Raw genomic sequence first — 23,712 nt, 5'->3', positions numbered from 1 at the left:
ATGCATCAAAGGTCAAAATTTCAACGCTATGTCAGGGGTTGAGTAAAGCCATTTCAAAGTTTTTCTCATGATTTTTTACAAAGGTTGGATGGACAGGGAGGACATACACTGACAGAAAGTGAACAGACAGACAGACAGACAGACAGGAAGAGAGCAAGAGATGGATAAAGACAAAAACGGATGAAAGCAGTGTACAGGAGTGTAAGTAACAAATTCACAAGCCAATGAGACGATATTGTTATATTATTACTTCGGCGATTTTAATATGATTGTAAGTTTTTTAAATCTTAGTACATATCAAGATTACATATAAAATTACAGCAAGTGATTGGTTGAAAAAATGAAAATCACCAATGGTAGACTGGTTGCTGACTGAAATGTAGAGTTAATTCAATCTCTCCAATCAGCAAGCTTTCTATCATGGAAGTGTTCAAACAGAGACGAACAAAACCACATAGAGTAAAAAACAAACGAAAACGAAAAACTATTGCAAGACTTGGTTCAAGTCGGTGATTGTGTAAAATACTGTCATTTATGATGCATTAATGGTACTTTTTTGTACGAAGCACTTTGACTGAGACAACCGTGATACAATCCATCTTCACTGACTAGTACATGCGTAGAGTGTGGCAACTGCACTCGTATGAGTTGAACACTCTGTGAAGTGCATTTGCATATGCACGGAGTGAACACAATCGGCAGATAACTATACTATATCGCAGTTGGAAAATCAGTCGCAATTGCTCGGATGCATTGCATTCATTGAATTAGTTTTTTATCACAGACTTGTACCAAATCTACACTGTTGCTTAAACAATGGAACTGTCATCAACATACTTCATAGACTTAAAGCTTTCACCCCCAGTTCCCTGTGTACAGGTCCAACTTTACCATAGAAAACCATGGATTTGGGACAAACCATGGTGGTGAAAGGGTTAAGATTCTGTCACGTGCGGGCGCTCCGGCGCACTGCGACCTACGACCCTTTACCAGTTGTAAAGGGTCGTAGGTTGCAGTGCGCCAGAGCACCCACACGCGACAGAATCTTTCAGTCTACATACTTCATTGCACATTTATTGAGGAAAATAAATTGATAAACTGCTCTTTCTTATTTCGTTATTTTTTTGAAACTTTTAACAATAACTGTAAAAATTTTCCCAATATTCATGATAATTGTGACAAACAAAGAAAAAAGTGAGGTCACAAATATCAAAACAAGATGTTGTCAACAAAAATGAACATATACGAGATATTTGAACCCTGATCAAGACATCTTTGTATCAGCTTAAACTTCTTGGGAATAAACAATGACCATAGATCTAGATAACTTTCTTTTTGATTTTCTCAGAAATTTTCATTCTCCAAACTAGTACATTTTACAGTGACTTTGCAAGAAAAAAAATAAGTTAGTACTGCATTCAGTATTGTGAATGTGGATGAAATATCGGTAAACGAGATGAAAATTCCAACACAGCCTACAGGTAAGGGTGTGTCCTTTTGAGGTAAGTATTGTCCATTGAAGAAGTGATTGAACATAAGTTTTTTTACGGATGTGCGTCAAATTCTCATTGGAACAAGCCATTCAGGAATATGTTGATGATGGGAAGGTGGTCAAAGTGGTCATAGAGAAACAATGCAGGCCGTAATGGCCAAGCTGCCCTCCCCTTCCACACTCATGTACCCTCCCCCCCTCAACACTGGTGGATACACAGTCCAATGTGCTCAATGAATGGTCTTGGTTTTCATGTTTTGTAAATGTATTTGTGTACTCTTTGTCAAAATAGCAAATACAAAAACCTGTCGACAGAGTAAACTTGCCCCAACACTGTGAACTACAAAGACACACACAAGTTACCCCCTCCCCCCGCCCCCGATTCAAAGTCAATCCAAACACACTTTTTCAAGTTTCTAAACTGAAAACAAGCTGAAACATAAGTAACTGTGGTTGAAACAATGATTATGTAAGTGACCTTATCTTTCTGATCACAGAGATTATTTTGGCTACTGAATCTGGACAGTGACTGAAAATAAAATTTTGCCTTTCTATGCTACTTTATGGCAAAGAAAACACATTTTTTAATCTATTACTTAAGGCAAAATGGCAACTCCCTGAATAACTTGTTTTTGTCTCCAAAGTTTTATACCCAGATCCGGGACAACCTTTTTTTTATTCTCAGGAATCAGTAGTCCTGAAAAAACTTCAAAGGAAAAAAACAACTGTTCACATCAGAATCATGGAAATATACACACTAATATAAATCCATTCTTGATCTGACTTTTCTACGGAAACTTTTAATATCACAGAACTTTCGCTATACGCCAATAACAAATTCCTGTCTGTAATGAAATGGCGTAATGTGAAGTCATTATTGCACCCACTGACCTAGGTTTTTTTCACAACACCAAAAAATGTCCTCATTTTCTGAGACAATCTTTACAAAGGGCGCCCTCTCTGGTGATTTTCAGCGGATCTTTGTGAGTCATCATTGGAGACTAATAGCAAATGTTACTACACACTACTGAAAGCATAAACAAAAACAAAATGTGACCGTTACATTTACTTAAAAGTCCTTTCGGGAAAAAACTCAGTAGAATAAACATTAAAACATAGAATTCTAGATAAATGAATAAGTTATCTCGGTAAGTAGACTTTGTAGAAAGAAAGAAAACTGCATGAAGATTAATGGACAAATATTTGAATAATACTGTCATATTTTCAAAGACATTCATCACTGACAATGACTTTGATAGCCTTGCAAAATATTGTTTCAGGAAGTAATGTAAACTGGCGGTGGGACATAAGATAGAATATGCATGTATGAGTGTCATTTATGTTGTATACATATATATACTGCAATTTTATATATATATACTGCAATTTCACATATATATATATGCTGCAATTTTCTTACGTGAAAAGGCATACACATATCAGCAAGACGCTGTCAGCATCAGATATCAGTTCCCTCGGTCCCTCTCCCATCCTAAACTCTTTAAGGAGACAATGACTGTATAGTTTCATGATTATACAAAATATAGGGCTACTGACAGCATCGTTGTATGTGAAGCAAAATCCATAATTAACAATGGGCCTTCAAAATACTGACGTACATCGAAAAGTTTGCGTTTTTGTAAAATATTTTTTTGCAACAAGCAGATGAGCTGACATATGCCTGATATGTCACAACCAAACACTGTTGTCATGGATACAACAGATAGTGTGATCCTTCTTCAAGAGGTTGTTGATACATGGCATCCATCTAGTAGTTTTTTTTCGTTCTTCTCAAGGAGAGCAAGTCCAGAGGGTAGAGCTCCAGAAAATAAAGATTCCCCATACTGAATCTGCCGTTCAACCAGCTACCAGTGAATATTAATGCACACGTTCATTCTTCTTACCCTGTCTGGGAATTACAGTTCACCATGATTTTTATAGGTCACAGGGGTCAGAGGTCAAACAGGTCAATAAATAATGTATGAAGGACAAGTCATCTTCACTGAAGGATCATGACTATGTTGAGTGACCACCAAGATTTGCTAACCTCTGAAAACATACTGCACCTGAGCATCAGATATGTTTATTGGCAGACAAACTGTACAAGCCGCAATAAGAGTCAAATCAACCAATCAGGACAGCTGTCACTAAATTGTCCCTTTTTTTCTTTAGAATGTTGGCTTCCTCCAGTACCTTAGCACAAGGTAACCAACAACCCTAGCAACAACGATGTAACCCAAGAGTACGACAAAGTCAACCCAAAGAGGCAAGTGGACGTTTTGTTCAGCCAGGATGGCTTCAGAAGAAATATATGTTCCGTTGTTTTGACATTCGCTGTATACAGAATATTCCATCGTACACCTAAAATGCAAATACAAAAAATTATGGTGTAAAAACAATATTTATGTTCACTGCGAGCAAAATCTTTTTCAGTTTTTAAAGCTTACTTTACACAATATATACATCTAGAAGATGGGTTCAGGGTCCATACACTCACATCCACTTCAAATTCAGGGACTTTCAATGATTTTTTCATCAGATTTTAAGGACTTTTCAGGGCCAAAATGCCATTTTCCAGATATCATTTTATAATATATAATCTTTATATGACTTTTCTATGTATCATTTATCTCATCACTTTTGAAAATTGACATTGGTCTATCAATTTTGCAGGACTTTGCAGGACTCAATTTCATCTTCAAGGACCTTTCAAGGAGTGTGTGGACCCTTTAGGTTTCCATGACAGCATGACCGTAAAATTTGATGTCATTTTTGAAACAATTAATGGTCATTTGATACATGTTTGACATGTATATATCGGGTCTTCCTTTGTCATGGCAATAGTGACCCACTTTGAATTTACAAGATCAACCCTTTCACCACCATGGTTAGGCCCAAACCCATTGTTATAAATGGTGGGTATAGACTTCTTTACAAGAAATTGGGGTCAACAGGTCAAATATGGAGGTCACCCCTTTGTCCTCATGTCAAAAGCTAAAGGGGAATTTCACCAAGGCTGATTTTCACATATGTGCTAGTTTTGGGGTTGCTTATTCCGGAAAAGTCCGGTGGCAGCCATATTGTAAGAGACCCCCCTGGTGGATAAAAACACTGAATACTCACAGGAAAGGTCCATTGTCTGTGAACTCTATCAAGAGAAGACCGTTATAGGCAAAGTACAGATAAGACAGATACTGGGACCACTCCAGCCACCATGGAAACGTATCCACATAGAAACCGGCTAACATCAAACATGCAAGGATGTACACTCCAGTCATTGTCAGTGACTTTTCAAAATCCATCCATACTATTCCAATAGTCTGACCTATTGACTGGAAAATGCATATAAAGATATGTGGATAAGCAATGGTAACAAATGAATGATATATTGTATCTCTCTTTCTCTCTCTCTGTTCTACATCATTTACCATTATAATGAATATATATATATATATATTATATATATATATATATATATATATATATATATATATATATATATATATATATATATATGCACACAGATGTATATATATATATATATATATATATATATATATATACTTTTATATATATATATATATATATATATATATACATATATATATATATATATATATATATATATATATATATATATATATAAGCACTATGGAGTACTTTCAAAGCAAATTTTGTTTTAACATACATTGCATCCAAGCGAACGTAATATCAAATTTTTTGTTTTATTTCATGTGATGTGATTTTCACGCCATTCAATTACTATTTTTGTGCCATTTGAATCTTGCTTCCATTACATTGTGCAGTGTTTTATTTGTGTGACATTTCAATTTGGTGTTTTGTGTAATGCTGTTTTTATGTTAAGGTAGTCCCTGTAAGGTCTGCATTTCAAACCACCAGGTATTGACATTCTTTAGATGGTTTAGTAATATCTCAATCAGATTCACACTCACATCATACAGCACCAAGTCACAATCAAAACCACTCGACTAAATCCCCACCCTGAAAAAAGAGTGGTTCAACAACCGAGCTAAATTGTTTTAATTTTTGTGACTGTGACCTCTCCATACACTGTTGAGTTCAAGATTAAACTCTCCCGACAATGCATATCAATAATCATATGAACACTGTACATCTCAGTTTGTCACAGACAGACATGCATACAATAGATCACACACACACAATACAACTAGATTACGGAAAAATTTCAAGAGTACACTGATAGAGACTTACCTGGGAAGCGACGACATTCATTATAATAAGTGCCCAGAATGTAAAGAATGAAGACGCCGATGGATTCAGACCTGTTGCCCAGTACACGGTTATTGTAGAAACCGTAGGCAGAAATATCACTAGCGGCAGCTCACTGGTGATTTTTGCAAAATAATAGGCTGACAGTCTATACATTCCCGCAGATCTTTCTTTGTTAATGACAGTCTTTTCTGATGGAACTGAAGTGAAATGAACACATGTTGTAACCTTACATTGACAAGGTCAAAGTTGACTAAGATAAAAAGTCATTGACCCTGGACATCTGCTGCGGTTTACCCTTGACTTTCTTTTTAATCCATAATCAATAGAATCATCCCTTTGTTCATGCAAATAATCTGTATTCATTCAGGTGTCCTACTCATGCATACACTTATGTGGTATCAGGGCAAAACATTTACTTTCCACTCATAAGTTTGCTCATATGGTTTCAAAAACTGGATATTATATGCATGCTGTGCTCATCTTTTGACTGATTCAAAAAAGTTCTTAGCAAGTACTTACGAGGTTCAAGCTAAAGGGTGAGGAAATAGCAAACCAACAAACATAATACATCAAGATCATGAAGCGTCATCATTATACGATGGGATTTCTCGATTCATTAAAAGTACACACTAGCATGACATTCTTGTGAAAGAATTTTACACAATCAATGACAAAATAAAAATTTGTACTCACACACTAGCAAAGCCACCAAAGTTATCATGAAGGCCCAGTATGGCATGAAGAAGACGATCTGTAATGAAGAATGGTATCATTAAGATGAATCAGGAATCTATTCTGCAGAAGCAACGATTTTTACCACTTTTAACACAAAGTTGTGGTGAAATCCTGCTGTTTTCTATGACAAAGTCGGTCTTCTCAACTTGGAAATGGGGAGGGGATGTAATGGCGGATTACGTTTCAATGCAATGAATGTTGTACCACTGTTGGATTTTTATCAAAATGTTTTGTATACTTTCTTGACAGAGAAAGACTCTTCTAAACTGCCTGTCAAAGCTGCAATGTGATATAAAATTGTAACTGTTGACTATTACGAGTACATAATTTCCAGACAGAAATTACGACATAATGACGATACCTTGTAGAAAATGTTTGCAAAGTCTTCATCTCTTAAATTTCAAACACCTAGGACACTGTCACGTGATGTTTGCGAGATATAGCCAACATACACAAACAGCTAGCATTTCTGTTGTAATACTAGAGATATTGCTTTCGCTCTGAGTGAAATGAAAGTAATTGAGTAATTGTCTACTGTAAATATTGAGAAGTCTATATGGCCCAAAAAATTGTGCTGTTCCGAAAACCCTACCTACCCTATTTTTTACCTGTTCACCCTAGCCTTTTAGAGCTACGTGATCGTGGAAGTAAAACAGAAAGAGAGAGAAACCCCGCAAAATCATGGTTCGTTACCTCGCATTGGATTTTTGCTGAAACGAGGATGTTTTTTATGTTTTTATTCCTTTATATGCTATGATAGGTTTTTCTGGAAATGTTGTGGCCAGTGTTTGATCACCCTAAACTGCTGAAAAACGGGTATAAAAAATAAAAATATTTTGGAAAAAAATCCCTGCCTACCTCCCTACCCTATTTTTGAAAACCCTGTTATCGGAACAGCACTGTTTATTTTTTTGGACTAAAAGTCATGTTTAAACACATGTGCATAATTCAATCGCTTGTCTATATTTGTGTGTATTCCAGGAAAACATGTCCTTACCAAACCTAATCTAGAATAAATGGCTTCTTCTGAGTAATCTAATTGCCACCATATAAGGGAGATCACAATCGACGTCATTGCACACTCAATGTATCGGATTTTGCCCAGAAGGGTCCCCCTAGCTTGCTTGAAACTCCGCACAGTCAGCATGGAGTACTGGTCCCAGAACCCAGTGGGCCACTTCTTTTTCCGTTTCTCTGCCGTTTCCCCGTTATCCGGGATTTTGACTTTCACAGAGTCGATGTCATCAAATTCTTCAACTGTCGCCTTGGGAACTGGCCCGTTTGTGTTTTGAGTTCCTTCCAAAGGTTCCCAGGATGCTTTGGTGGCGTTTTCTAAGATGCGTTGTCTTTCTTGCTCAGTACCTTTCATTTTTTCCACTAGACAAAAAAAAACCATGTTACAATGATCAGTCACAATTTACGCTGCAACATTTTGCTGAACTTTGATGAGTCTCTCTCTCTCTCTCTCTCTCTCTCTCTCTCTCTCTCTCTCATGCTCATACAATATATAAACACACTTCAAAGTTACTGAAACTGCCAAATGTGAAATTTTAAGAGCAAAAGTAGTGGCACAGGTAATAACAGCAATGATAACATCCGTAATAACATACATTGCTTCCACATTTCAAAATCAAAACCGAGTCGCCGTCTTTTTTTATCTGAGCTTTCACAAATGGCTTTCTTGTTGCCACCGAGGTTATTTTTGTTTTGTTGTGTTTAGAACGACAATGATGACATCAAAATTACCTATGTTTTGGGATCATTGAATTCTAAATGAGTAAACTTACTGACAAAATCTGCAGGGTTGTAATGTGGTGTGCACGGTAAACCAATACTATCAAAATATCCCACCATGTTTTCTACTTTTCCAAAATATGCAGTCTGGAAAGAAAAAAAACATTGAGAAATGTGTAATGAAATAGGTACAGGATCAAGTATGTTTATGGTAAGCCATTCTACATGATCTTCTAAAACTTAAAGACTCAACTATTTTGGAAGAGATGGACAATTTGACATTACATAAAATTCAGCACAAACTCGATGACGAGATCCATTACTTCCTGTAAGTCCACGTTATCAATCACGAACTTCGGCTTTATGCTGTTTTTCACGATTTATCCAAGTAATTGCTTCAAATACTGTATGTAAATGGCACAGTTTTAATGATGAAATTGTTACGTGCAGAGAAAACGAACAAAAGGGTGAACTCAGCAGTTAACGTTTAAACAAAATTTATTACAAAAATAAAACTAATTGCTAAGTCAGGGATAGAGTACAAGCTTTAAAAGTGTACAGACTACTTATCTCAGCTGGGACGGCAAAGCTCCAGTCTCAGAGTTGTAACAGTCAGTCGGATGAATGAACAGTCCTTCGGCTTGCAGGCTTGTAGTTGCACAAAGTCCACAGTATAAATCCAGCGTTGGCAGTGAAGGTCTTGAAAAGTCTTGAGAATGACTACTGCTGGAGTTTAGTAACACACAAGAGACACGATCCCAAAAGTCTGACTGGAAGCTGTGCACGTCCCTTTTATAAAGGCATGTAAGAACAATCTAGAACTTTTATTGACATGCTAATTACTGTTCTAAAATTATCTCCCTTACACAACTAATCAACTTTCCAGAACATTCCAAACATGACTAATTGAATTCAAGGTTGTGAGGTCATCAAGGGCAGTGACCTTGAGAATGTTCTAGACTAATTGAACTCAGGTCATGATGAGTGTGGGGGAAATGACCTACATAACACACCCCCTCTTCAAAAAAAGAAAATTTTTCAAAGAAAAATCTTTCTTTTGCAAATGTAATCTTGAAAAGGATTTAAGTACTCAAAATTGTTTTACTCTAAAGTAAATTTCTTGAAAGTGAACAACAATAAACTCTAAATACGAGAGAGACAGTCTGCAATTAAATTGTCTCTGCCTTTGATATGTCTAATGTCAAGATTAAACTCCTGTAACATTAAACTCCATCTTAGCAATCTCTGATTTTTGCCTTTAAATTTCTGCAGAAAAACAAGAGGGTTGTGATCAATATAAACCACTATTGGCTGATTTGAAGAAGTAACATAAACTTCAAAATGCTGTAAAGCTAATATCAAAGATAAACACTCTTTTTCAATTGTAGAGTAGTTCTCTGAGATTTGTTAAATTTGTGTGAAAAGTAGCAAACAGGATGTCCCATGACTATCTTCTTGCAATTTGTTGTTGGAAAACTTGAAATGGCACTGAATTTGGCATAAAGTATGCACGGCAAAGTCCGGTTATTTTACTGAGTTCGATAAAGTCATTGTTCGGCAAATACTTGGCTTCCTCCTGGAGATATTCCGCTTTCGCAGGATTCAGTCCGTCTGGATGTTGTTCCACTGGATTACTGTCGCAACATCACGTCGTGATAGAGGACGTTTGTCCTCGTTGGAACATCTTGAAACAGGTTTTTATATTCGTGGAGCAGTCTTTCACCTGTTGTGTTGTTCTGGCTGGAGGTGTGCCAACTTTGTAGACTCCAGCTTCTCCAGGATTTCTGAGTTCTGAAGCTTGACCGAGCCCAGCTTTGAGTTTAGAGTATTTTCACTCAAGTCAGTTTCAGTATCACTATCTTCATAATGGTTTGAACTGACTGCACTGACAGGCTGAGTTATAGTAGGATTATCCCTATCCAAATATGGCTTAAGCATATTTATGTGACATAGCTGTTTTTGTTTTCGCCTGTCAGGTGTTATTATGATGTAATTTAAATCACTCAATTTCTTATCAATTAGGTATGGCCCAAAGTAACGAGCATTGAGTGGTTTGCCAGGAACCGGAAGTAGAACAAGAACTTTTTGACCTGGTTCAAACTTCCGTTTTGAGGTGTTTTTATCATATTTGGTTTTCATTGACTGCTGAGATGACTCAAGATTTTCTCTGGCTAATTCACATGCTTTAGAGAGTTTTGTACGAAAATCTGACACATATTGCAAAATATTCAGACAATCATCATCGTCTGATAGGAATTTCTCTTTAACGAGCTTAAGTGGGCCACGGACTGTATGTCCAAATACAAGCTCAAATGGGCTAAAACCAAGAGACTCCTGAATTGACTCTCTAACAGCAAAGAGCAAAAAATGAATTCCTTCATCCCACTGTTTCTCTGGTCAAAACAGTAGGTCCTAATCATGTTTTTCAAAGTTTGATGAAATCGCTCAAGAGCACCCTGACTTTCTGGATGATAGGCGGATGACCTATACTGTTTAATGCCTAGCTGATCCATTACTTGTTGAAAAATTCCAGACATAAAGTTGGAGCCTTGATCGGACTGGACACATTTAGGGAGGCCAAATAAAGTGAAAAATTTGACTAAAGCTCTCACTATAGTCTTTGTCTTTATATTTCTCAGTGGTATGGCTTCTGGGAACCGAGTTGATGTACACATAATTGTCAACATGTACTCATTTCCTGATCTTGTTTTTGGTAGGGCCCAACACAGTCTATTAGTATCCTACTAAATGGTTCTTGAAATGCAGGAATTGGCTGTAAAGGGGCCTTTGGAATGGTCTGATTTGGCTTTCCTACCATTTGACATGTGTGACAAGTTTTACAGAAATGTGCTACATCCTGCCTGAGATTAGGCCAATAAAAGTGACTGAGAATTTTATGATAAGTTTTCCTGACTCCTAAGTGACCAGCCCAGGGCGTTTCATGGGCCAGGCGCAATATTTCAGCACGGTAGGGCTTTGGAACCACAATTTGATGTTTTATAGCCCAATCATCATCAACCAAGACATCTGGAGGTCTCCATTTACGCATGAGAATACCAGATTTTGTATAATAGGAAACAGAGCTATCTGAAGTTTTACCTTCATCATCTACCTGTCAAACAAAGACAAAATATCTGGGTCTTTGTGTTGTTCTGCAATGAGATTTGATCTAGAAAATGTCTGACTTTGGTCAGCAGAAGTTTTACTGGAAGTTTCAAATCCACGAGGGATAACGGAATGATCCGTGTCAAACACCTGACTGAGAAAGGTGTCATTTAAGTCAACATCTGTGACATTATTTTGAGAGTATTTTGATTCTCGGAAGTTTTCTTTGACATGGCTCGAGTAATGGCACATGAAGGAAATAAATCGGGTATCTCTTGTTCAATTGGCTCTGGATCCTGATCTAAACTAGGATTATCAGTCACAAGTGGATTAGTAATGACCTTGTCCCCAGCAAGGTCGTTTCCAAGAAGAAGGTGAATCCCTTCAAAAGGCAAAAAAGGCCTAATACCTAAAGCCACAGGTCCAGAAACAAAGTCCGAAGACAAATAGACATTATGGAGAGGAACAGGAATGTAGTCATTACAATCTACCCCTTAATAAGAACTTTAGAACCTGAAAATGACTTTTCAGAAAACGGCAGGGTATCTGCCAACAAAAGAGACTGGGAAGCCCCGGTATCTCTTAAAATTTTGACAGGGGTAGCGGAAGAAAAATCACTAGAAAGTGATATAAAACCATTATGAATAAATGGCTCGAAAATACCCATAATGCTATCTTGAGAAGAATTGACCTTGACCTCATAATTGGGGATAAGAGGGGTTTAACCTCAGAAAATGTGTTGCACACATTATTAGACTCTAATTGAGTTGATGAAGAAATAAAGCCGGTGGGCTTAGATCCACTTTGACCACTTTGACCTTCACGTTTCTTTTCAATTTGAAACACTCTGACATTAAATGGCCGTCTTTCTTACAATAATTACAAGAAAGTGTACCAAACTGTTTGTCAGAAGGAGATTGAGACTTGGGATCTGATGATGTGGGAGTGTTACTTGAACTCTGTGACTGTTGTCATTTGATTTCCTACTGTCCTTTGAAAAATTCTTGGATGAAAGGACGAGTTAAATTTACCTGCATTGTTTCTGTATGAAAAGGACTGGGATGGTTTGCTGAGAATGAAGATTTGTGGGTCAATGAATAATCATCGGCCAAACGTGCAGCAACCTCCAATGTATCTGCCTTTTGTTCATTGATAAACGTCTTGATGTCACTCCGGATGCACCTTTTAAATTCCTCAATCAAAACAAGCTGTCGTAATTTGTCATAATTCTGACTGACCTTTTCAGAAGAACACCAACGATCAAACAGTTGTTCTTTTGTTCGAGCAAATTCAACGTAAGTTTGATCTTTCACCTTCTCACAATCCCTAAATTTCTGACGGTAAGCTTCAGGCACCAACTCATAACCCTTGAGAATTAATTCCTTCACAGAATCATAATCTGAAGCCTGCTCTACTGACAACTGAATGTAAATTTCTCTGGCTTTACCCACCAAAGCACTCTGCAAAAGCATAGACCAGGACTCCTTAGGCCAATTCAGACTCTGAGCAATTTTCTCAAAATGGAGAAATATTTATCAACATCCTTTTCTTGGAAAGGGGGAACTAACCTGAAATGCTTAGTGATGTCAAACTTGTCTGAAGGGAAGAATTTTCCTGACTGTCCAAGCTCTAAACGTTTTATTTCTACCTGTAATCGCTGTTCTTCTAATCGCAATTCTTTTTCTCTCTGTCTTTCTTCCATTTCTAATCTTTCCTGCCTTTCTTTTTCTTTCTGTCTTTCTTCCATTTGCAATTCTTTTTCTTTCATTTCCTTTTCTAATTCCAATTTCTTAAGCTCCAAATCTGCCTGTATTTCTAATTCTAATTTTTTGAGTTCGAAGGAAGACTCAGGCTCATAATCTTTTAAGGCAGACTCCTCAAAATGGCCAGAATTAACTAAATGTTTGCAATCTTGAACTGTATTTCCCGCTTGCGCATAGATCTTTTGACATCTACTTTAAGGAATTTGCCAGTGCTATGAGGTTGTCTTTTCTGAGGGAATAAATGTGTCCTGATCAAGGTCATCCATAAATTCGTCTGGCTTGAATTCCGCCATGATTAAATTTCGCTGAGTTCACAGTGTAAAGTAGTTTTGAAAAGGTAGGCAAAATGTTGTCAAACGGCTCAAAATATTCGTATCCCGGACAAGCCCCCAATTTTGTTACGTGCAGAGAAAACGAACAAAGGGTGAACTCAGCAGTTAACGTTTAAACAAAATTTATTACAAAAATAAAACTAATTGCTAAGTCAGGGATAGAGTACAAGCTTTAAAAGTGTACAGACTACTTATCTCAGCTGGGACGGCAAAGCTCCAGTCTCAGAGTTGTAACAGTCAGTCGGATGAATGAACAGTCCTTCGGCTTGCAGGCTTGTAGTTGCACAAAGTCCACAGTATAAATCCAGCGTTGGCAGTGAAGGTCTTGAAAAGTCTTGAGAATGACTACTGCTGGAGTTTAGTAACACACAAGAGACACGATCCCAAAAGTCTGACTGGAAGCTGTGCACGTCCCTTTTATAAAGGCATGTAAGAACAATCTAGAACTTTTATTGACATGCTAATTACTGTTCTAAAATTATCTCCCTTACACAACTAATCAACTTTCCAGAACATTCCAAACATGACTAATTGAATTCAAGGTTGTGAGGTCATCAAGGGCAGTGACCTTGAGAATGTTCTAGACTAATTGAACTCAGGTCATGATGAGTGTGGGGGAAATGACCTACATAACAAATAAACATTACAGTTTGTAAAGTGCATACATTGTATATCAGTGACAATTGCTCTCATAGGTTTGTAGATTCTATCATTGAAGAGACAGTTGTTGTCTCACAAAACAACAGTAAAAATTTGTTCATAAATTTTTTTATGTCAGTTTCATGTGTTGCAAGGCTGGATACTGAGAAATTTCTGCAAATTGATAATGATTCAGATGTTCTCCACAACAGAACACATTTCAATGCGTCAAGTGAACATGTGTCCGGCGACTGCATACAGAAGAGCGCCCTCTTCACCAAGAACCATCCAAAGCCTACTTCAGAAAATGCAGATGTTACTCTATTTCAACAAGAAGTCTGATAATGTTACAAAAACAATTAAAATACATAAAATGATGGGCCTACATTTCTAAACATACAGACGCCACTGACTCACTATATAAGCTCTTATGGTATTTATATACATACCAAATATGAGCTCAAAATTACAACACACACTCACCACCTAAGAAAAGCATCAAAACACCTCAGCCAATATTTCAAATTTCACCTGCACAGCTGTAGAAGCTTACCAGAGCTCTTTCCGATTATGATGCCAGCTAAATGTATGAAAGGGCATCAGTATACTGATTTTAAGATTTGCAATTTAATATGCCATCTCTAAATATATGCTGAATACACAATTTGAGCTTTTCCAGATTGTCAATGATTATTGGTTAACTAATAATTTGAAAATCTATATGAACACAAAACTGTTTACTTTCAAATCAATTTAACCCTTTGAACCCCACATCCATGTGTGTAGGTCTATCCATCCTATTGATTACAGCAGGGTGTACCAAAGTTTGGTGGCATAAAGGTTTAACCCTTTGCACCCTGACCCCCTGGTACTCTATGACGTCATCGGACATTTATGTCCGAGCCGGGTTCAAAGGGTTAACTACCTAATCCCCCCCTAGTTCTTGTGTCACCCTCACAAAATCTCACCTGTCCCTCTTGTAGTAGCAACACTTTATCAAACAGGTGGAACAGTTGGCTGGATGGTTGATGAATGGACGCAATGACTGTCTTGTTTGATTTGACGGCGTACTGCTTCAGTGATGAAACCAGAGTGAATGCGATACTTGAATCAAGGCCGGTTGTTGGTTCCTAAACAAAGAGGAAGAAATCATGTTATCTTGTAAACAAAGGACATCCGAAAGCAATGGGAAAGAATAAAAAGAGTTTCGGTTTGCTGAAAATGCTCATGTGACCAAAATGGAAACTGTTTACGACCATTTGCTATTTCACTTTCTGTCAGTCTATGTCCTTTGTTCTGAGAACAAAAATGTTTGTGCTTTTAAATATTAATCCATTTACAAAAGAGGATTTTTGATGGCTCATCAAACCAGTCAAGTTAAAGTCTCCATTTCAGCCTATGGTCAGATTTCAAGAAGGAAAACGAAAGTTATTTTTAAAAAGAATAGGGTGGTCAAATTAATTATACAGTTATCAAATTGTCAGGTGTTTAGTCTTTCTTGGTGCAATGGTAATTAATTTCAAGGGATGAAACAAATCAATACACAAAAGAGAGTTTAAATATTGGTGTAACATTGTCACCATGATGATGTACGATAAACCTGCAATTTGAAAAATATTTCTAAACTCTGTTATTTTGTCATAAAATGTGAATACAGGCACAATGTGCAAATTTGTTATATGTACAAAGACGGATAATAGGCACATGAAGACGGTTTTATTCAACTGGTTGCATTTTCCAAATATTCAGATGATACCTTCAACCTGGATATCAATTTGTTGCTAAATGATGGGATTTTCAAATATCAAATGATTGCGTAGTTGAAAAAGGAAATTTTTGATATTTCTAATCTAGTCCAGTGGCTAATGGTTGTGAATCAAATTTGTCATTTTTTCCCTCCCCTCTCATAAATGGAACATCCCATATGACTTACATCCAATAGCAGCAAACCAGGGTCTGTAAGCAGCTCACAACCAATGTTTGCTCGTTTCTTCTCTCCTCCTGATAGGCCTTTATTAGCTGTACTGCCAATCACTGCAATGCGAATTCGACATCAATTTAAGTCTTTACTGATGTATTTCACCATCACACTCATCACAAAACGCGAAAATATTCAAAGGAAGAAAAAATTGAAGTTTGGAAAAAACTTACAGGTGTCGAGACATTTTCTCAGGTCTAAGGCATCCACCACATTATCAAGTTTTCTGAGCTTTTCTTCCTTTGAGATTGATCCAGGCAAACACAACATGGCAGCAAACTAAATAAGGAACAAACAATACATGCATATATACAATCAACTTAACCTCTTTATGTTTGGTTGAAAACACTCATAGAGTTTGTGTATGACAATTGCTTTCTTGTACAAAATACTTCAAATTGATGTTTCTTGAAATTTGACAACAACCATCAGTCAGTTTTCTGCCAAATAAAAAGTAAGGCTCCTAAACAATGATAAATGATAAAGTTCATTTACTGTGATCATACATGAGCCTACAGGGACACCACTGGTACAAGGGGAAGTTCATGGCAAAAATATTAACCATTGGAATGAAATGTCAACACTGAGGGCGGCCTAACATTTACAAGAAGGCAAACTGTCTCTCCTGGAACATTGCTATCACATTTTTAATCTCATGATGTGGTTGGAACAACACACCCCCTAGTACAAGAAAGTGAATATTACCAACCTTCAAAGTGTCAAATAATGAAAGATTGTCGAAGAATATGTCGTCTTGAAGTACATAACTGATACTGCGTCGAAGTCTCTTGCTCAGTGGCTGACCATTCAACGTCACTGACCCAGATTCTATGTCCGTATTTCTGCCGGCTAGAATGTTGAGTAATGTAGTCTTACCAGAACCTGAAATGTTTAATAATGTACATTTCAAATATGCAAGATTTAACTCAAAATGCAGACACTGAGACATGCAGATTAAAATTCTTGGAAAAACAGAAAGAGGGAATGTCATATAAGATAAAGGAAGAGAAAATTTGGAAACCAGAGACACCCGAACTGAATAAGAATCTGAAACAAATAATGGTCATGATAATGCCTTGAAATATTTACAGTAAAAATTTCTTTTTCTTTGATATGCAGCATAACAATGGTCTTCTTCTTCCATACAAGTGATATATAATTTCTACAAAAGCACCTAAACTCCGAAAGGCTGAAGATAAAGAATAAGAAGGGTTGGTTGGACGTGGTGGTGGGATGTTCATTGCGTAAGCCCTGTCAGTAAACATTTTTAATCCATGATAGCATTACTGCTGGTACCATTAATCCATCAGATCTTACTCAATATTACAACACTGTTATATCAAATGCAAGGTCAACTTCTCTGTTGTCATGGAGACATGTTTCGGCCAGAAATGCTAAGTCATGCACATCAAACTTGACCATTAAAAAGTTCATCACACTTACCTGAAGGTCCTATCAATGCTAGAATTTGTCCCGGTTTGGCAATGCCGCTCACAGTTTTCAGGATTTGTTTCCCGTCTATCTTCAGTGAGATGTTTTTGAAGACAAGTTCAATGCCGGAGAAAGGCAGGAGTTCGTCTGCTTCCAACAGAACCATGGTGGCATCTACAACAGAGGTGAAAGGTCAAAAGACTTTAAACCATATCACTTGTCTAAATTGTTGCTGGAAGTACGACAGAAACCAGAGAGACAATCTCTCTTTGGAGAAATTGAAAATGCAGGTTACTTTCATGTATGGTTTAGACAGGCAACTAAGTCATAAGAATTTAATCCATCAAACTTGACCTTGACTTTGTATTCTGGAGTACTGTATATGATTTTACTGTTCTGATCACGACTGTATAGTAGCATGCAGTGTTATACTGACATATGCATAATATGTATCAAACTATTTTGATAGGCAGTATTCTGTTCACTGGGCAATAATCTACCTTACTAAGCGATAATCTGTTTACTTACGCAGTAATGTACCCCCTCCTAACCCATAATGGATGAAAAGAAAACTTTGCACAACATAATGTATAAGGTGAAGCCAAGTATATTATGGAGTACAAGGTTGCTTGGGACCATTAGAGGCTGGGAGGGGTACATTATTGCTATTATTTTATAGTTTGGGCAATGCCAGGGACTTTGTAGATGTAGAAAACATCTTCGGCAAATACTGGATAATCAGATGCATTATCAGTGATAATCTGGTGAGATGACATCAAAGAATTCACTCAAAGCTGTAATATAGGCAATAATCTATTTTACTTGACGATAATCTGTTTAAGTAATATTCTAGCTTTGTTTGTGCATTTGTTTGTTTTCTGACCTTTATTTTTCATTGTAATTTTTTTCTAGGTAGTCTACTTGTCACTGTGCAGTGCTCAAATCATAACTTTATGCTATGTGAGCTTAAAATAAAACATCTGGGTGGAGACAATATCGATAGATTAAGAATTATGTCATGGGATGACTACAGCAAGCAATAACAAAATTTGATGCCCTAGATAACCAAATCACCGATCCCAGTAGATTACAATAAATCAATCTGAAGACATCACATGGCCAGTGCAACCTTCTAGAAACTTTTGTTCCTTCAGTATGCTGTGAGTTGTCAGGGACCCCCCCCTTGGTTATAGTTTGTAGCTTTGCAGCATCGTTGAGTCATGAAGGCACAACAGTGGTATCTCATTACTATTTTCTGTGGACAGGTATGGGTTCTGAAGACTCAAGCAAATTTAACACATTATAGCCTTTCATGGTACTTTTTTTCTCAAAATGCAATTGTATCCTATAGGAAACCATATTAATGTATGGTGCAATTGTGTTCTATGGGAAACCAGATTGATATATGGGGCATCTGTCTTATATGGGAAACCAGATTTCTGTAGGGCATGATTGGGTTCTAGAGAAACCAGATTTACATATGGATGATTATGTTCTATTGGCAAAAGTGGATGTTTCCACAAGACAAGGACCAACTGCTGAACTTCAAAACCATGGTGGCTGTTGATACCATTGTAGATCTGTCGAATAAACTGTTTCACAGACTTGGATAATACAGGCCTGTTACTTACTGTGTCAATACACTGACAAGTGTATCTACAATCTGCATCCGGCGACACTTAAGATACATGCTCACTCTGTTCGTTCTCAAAGGTCACTTTTTATTCACCATGGTTACGAGACTTGCATCTGTTGACTCTGGGTTATACAGTTATCCATCCAAAACATCAAAATCATCCAAAAATATCAAAAAGTGCCACTATAAAATTTTCAAAGTGGTTTTGGCACATAACAAATTGGTATTGGACAAGCGGTGAGCCATTAGATCAACCACAGACACTTGAATTTCAAGAGTCTAAAATGGACAAACATGATTCACCTGAATTACTTCTAATGGGTATATGTATACATTGTATGGCAAATGAGAGCTGAACAGCTGTGTCATTACCCAAATACAAAGGTGCATAAATATATACCATCAAGTATGTGTTGAGGGCTGCCTTGGAGTTATTTTCATGAATTTAACTGTCAAACTAAAATTAGTTTATGTTAATATACATACTGAGGGATGTGTATACAAGTATTTTTAACCAAGGACTGGCAGTGGATGAAGAGGTTTGAACAAGACAGATAATCGATGGCTGCCCAACTCAGTTTTTATATCTGCGTTTATGTAATGTGAATTTGACAGTGATCATGTTGTCATCTGCCATATACACACTGTACGGTACTCTGTTTCATTTGTGCTATGAAAAATTTTTTTAACTGACCGAGTGCATCCTTTGCGGTATTTTTGTTATTACTTTTGTTTTCAAAACACCTTATATTAGCGGCAACAATTTGGCTGAGTTTTGACCATTTTTGTGCTTTATCAACAATTTTTCTTCCAATTTATGGCAAGTGCCGAACACTAACTTGGACGCACTTCTGGATAGCCTGTGCACTACAAATACAGAAAGTGAGACATTCTTGCAACCGTCCACTGGGTCTCTCGAAACTGTTCAACAGTGAGCAAGCAGATGCAGCTACAGAATGCAAATTGCATATCAACACATGGGGTGAGGGCACCTAGAAACAGCAAATGTTACTGAACGGGCAGTTTCGTATGGCTTATTCAGCTCATGCATAATTCTGTTGTTCTCAATGGTAGATGTATTATGATATAAGGTTACTCATAAAATTCTAGTATTTTGAGAATAACCGTAAAATTTTCGTCCAATTTTACCACAAAAAGTCCAAATTAGAGCAGACTGGGAATGCGTATAGCGATTGAGTCTGCTAAGTACACAGAATGAAACTTAAACCCGTGCAGTGCAGTGCACGTTGTAGAAAGTGCAGTTCACTTGAATTCATAGATTTTGGACTGACCATTATTCGCTATGCTACGTACTTAAATGTTTAAATGCATATATGTAAAAAGTATAAATCTTCTCTTGTTTTTCTTTGTATTGACGTAAAGGTATTATAGGGTCAAAGGTCAGATAGTATCCAATAAGACCCATAGTTATTGTACTCTGCATCAAAGTCATTGGACTCAAGGTCCTCTGATACCGAAACTTACAGTATAATGAAACTTGAGGTTTCAGGCACAGGTGTATAATAATGCTTTTTACTGACTTGACAAGTGTGGAAGTGATAGGCCTGGCAGGAAATGGGTTCATGTAAACTCAGTAAAGCAAAATCAGCTCATTTCTCACCAAAGGAAAACAGCCACCACTTTTCATAGAACAGACAATGACTTTTCTTTCAATAGGGGAACAGCCAATAGGTGAAATTATGCATGGCTCGGGCACAATTCATCGCGTCTACGTCTGTGACCTACACTCTAAAAATAAATGACATTGAAAGGTGTACAAGCACAATGTTGACCCTATGAACACTAATCAAGACAACCTCTGCACAATTGCCACAGCTAGAGGTCAACTTCTCAGGTTTAAACCCCTATATACAGGAGTAATTCTGGTGAGTTACCAACAAGAACAATCACATCTTGTCATCTGAAGGGAACACAGTACATAGATTAATTTACAAAAAAACTATCACAAATACATGACAATAATTTCAATATAAAATTCAATACCAATGTATCTGAATCAATAAGTTTTCAAAGTTCACAACAGCTACAGCGGAAAATGCTAGCATCAAAGGTAATTCTGGTTAATTTTCATCTTTAACCCTTTCATAGTTTGTCCCAAACTCACTGTTGTCAATGGTGATTGTGGACCTGTTAACAGGGAATTGGAGTGAAAATTGTGACCCTTTCCACAGCTTTAACCTATTCATTCTCAACATAAAATTCTATGCACCAAAAAGATAGCTGGGACATCGTACAGCTATGACATAAATGTAAACAATCCCTGCGTGTAAAGTTAGAATAAATGACCAACTTTAGTTTGAAACTGTTGCAGTTTTTAAACGTGCAAATAACTATTCTGCTGCTGTGAGACTCTGCATCTAACGACAGAAGTATAGAACATTACAAAAACCCAAAAATAATAATTCAGAGGACAACAATTTTGCAATGCAAAGCAACTCTTCTAGACTGTTGACAGTTTCAGCCATTTTTCGTTGCTGCATGTTTGTGCATACTTTCACAAAAAGAACCATTAACAGCTACTAAAGTTTGCAAATTTGCACATTATTTTGTTGTGAAAATTAAAGTATTTCTTATATTTCAACATACTTGACCGAACATTATTTCAACCTAAGTACTTCTACCATATATTTCAACATACCTCTACCATATATTTCAACATACTACCTTATATTTCAACATATTTCTACCATATATTTCAACATACTTCTACCATATATTTCAACATACTTCTACCATATATTTCAACATACTTCTACCGTATATTTCAACATACTTCTACCTTATATTTCAACGTACTTCTACCATATATTTTAGCATACTTCTACCTTATATTTCAACATACATATACTTTGGAGAGAAGGTGTTAGGAAAAGATATATTTGTTTTCCAGAACAAAAATGATATATAGCAATATCATCAACAGTTACATTTATTGTCTCGTTAAGTGGCCACACTTCACTGTAATTATATTTCACATTGGCACAAATGGTAATGTATATAAAATGGTTATGACCTAAATTTCCTTTCGACCTAACAATAGATCACATCAGAGTCCTTAGGATCAATGCTCTAAGTTAACGTGATTATTGTGGGTGCATGAACCCCAGTGGGGATAGAGTGGGGTGACTTCTGACAAATGTTAATAACTTGTGAAAAGGTACACCAAGTACAGAGAGTGAACTAGTTGGTACTTGAACCATGGATGTGGATATACATCCATGGTTGAACAGAACACATGATGGACAGGATTGTCTGAGTTCTCTGTTCTATTAATGACAAAGGGAATTACCAAAAGATAGCCTTCAAAGTGTTGAACATACATAAACATGTGACGCTGAGCACAATCGTGTTATACACTGTATAATACAGTTATGTTTCACGTCATTACAAACGACTAAAGTACTGAGTAATGAAACAGTGCAAGACGGCCATTTTAGGATGATATATTGCATTCAAGGAGTACGGCTGGTGCGTTGAGCGCGGGTCGTGTTGACCTAGAATGGAGTCCATAGCAAATGCATCTCGTTTGATTACAAATGACGAAAGGCGCGAAGCCTGACATACCCAGGTGTTTTTCGTCCTATACTTTACCTTTTGCATATGAACACAGTCATATGGCATTTCACGGTTCGTGCACTCTCTCTCTCTCCCTCTCTCTCTCTCTCTCTCTCTCTCTCTCTCTCTCTCTGCATGGTGTGCTTTTACGACCACATTATCATCCTTGTGCGAACAGTTGCTAACCACATTTCAGGCCACATTTAGTGTGCGGTACACTTGACAATGTAGAGCTAAAAAATAATGCCAGGGAATTATGCAATGCCGGACATAACACCTGTGACCGGGAGATCTGCTGATGATCTGGCATAGTCCTGTTGTGGTAGAGGGACTGTTGGGTCAACAGATATCGTTGAGTCGTTCTGCTGACAAACCCAAAAATTTGCCGTTCTTAGATGGACATGTGTTTCGAACTCACCAAAACAGGATGATTAACGTCCGGCGTCTTCAATGTAGATACACAGATCTGAAGCTCACTCACACGTTTCAGGGTTTGATGGGACAGAGGCTGAGTGGAAGGTATGAATTAGTCAATTACGCGAAGAGAAGTGGCGCCGATCGCGATCGACAGTGAGTCGAGTGGTAGACGGCGTTCACAGCAACAGACAGAAAGCACCAAACGGTTCAGGTCCCGTCGTCGACAGCTATCTGCCGGGTTTTCTGTAACAAAACACGATTATAAAATTCAGATCGGGTTTGCATTGAGGTTGTGCAATACAGGCCGGGCGGTAGATGGTGGGAAAGTCGTCGTTAATGAGTTGTGTGACCTAACGAAAGATCAGGTGATCTAAGTTACACATTGACATACTCGCTCAAACACATCGATGATGATCAAGAACAGGAAACACAGCACATCCACTTGAGCACAAGATGATATTGATCTACCGATTGAACTTACCCTTACAGCACTTTGCCGAATGTTCCAACCCACGGAAATAGGTGGCTTATTTTGCTGAGTAGGCCACGATGGGAGACATGCTTCCGTAACTACCAGATGTCTTGATATGTCATGAACACAGTGCAGGCGCAGGCCCTCG

The 23,712-nt window shown here is 37.3% G+C and overlaps 1 protein-coding gene across 1 annotated transcript; it reads right to left on the bottom strand.

Moving 5' to 3' along the window:
- Positions 1 to 1,035: 1,035 nt before the first annotated feature.
- LOC139137159 (uncharacterized) lies at positions 1,036 to 23,712 on the bottom strand. The gene is made up of 13 exons (XM_070705135.1): positions 23,574 to 23,712; positions 23,094 to 23,335; positions 17,476 to 17,637; positions 16,742 to 16,914; positions 16,206 to 16,311; positions 15,988 to 16,088; positions 15,023 to 15,184; positions 8,269 to 8,362; positions 7,479 to 7,858; positions 6,440 to 6,497; positions 5,726 to 5,943; positions 4,616 to 4,824; positions 1,036 to 3,853 (listed from the first exon to the last, which is right to left on the bottom strand). The coding sequence occupies exons 3-13, from the start codon at positions 17,627 to 17,629 to the stop codon at positions 3,661 to 3,663; spliced, it is 1,848 nt and encodes a 615-aa protein (XP_070561236.1). The 5' UTR covers positions 17,630 to 17,637; positions 23,094 to 23,335; positions 23,574 to 23,712; the 3' UTR covers positions 1,036 to 3,660.

The sequence above is a fragment of the Ptychodera flava genome, chromosome 7 (assembly GCF_041260155.1).
Source record: "Ptychodera flava strain L36383 chromosome 7, AS_Pfla_20210202, whole genome shotgun sequence".
In the NCBI taxonomy this organism is placed as follows: domain Eukaryota; kingdom Metazoa; phylum Hemichordata; class Enteropneusta; family Ptychoderidae; genus Ptychodera; species Ptychodera flava.
This window is presented reverse-complemented; position numbering and strand designations above follow the sequence as displayed.

Excerpts from the sequence above, each read along its gene's own strand:
- LOC139137159 (XM_070705135.1), bottom strand. The coding sequence starts at position 17,629 with ATGGTTCTGTTGGAAGCAGACGAACTCCTGCCTTTCTCCGGCATTGAA. Across the intron at positions 16,089-16,205 it reads GAGAAAATGTCTCGACACCT|TGATTGGCAGTACAGCTAAT; the intron begins GTAAGTTTTTTC and ends TTCGCATTGCAG. Across the intron at positions 5,944-6,439 it reads TTTGGTGGCTTTGCTAGTGT|TTCCATCAGAAAAGACTGTC; the intron begins GTGAGTACAAAT and ends ATTTCACTTCAG.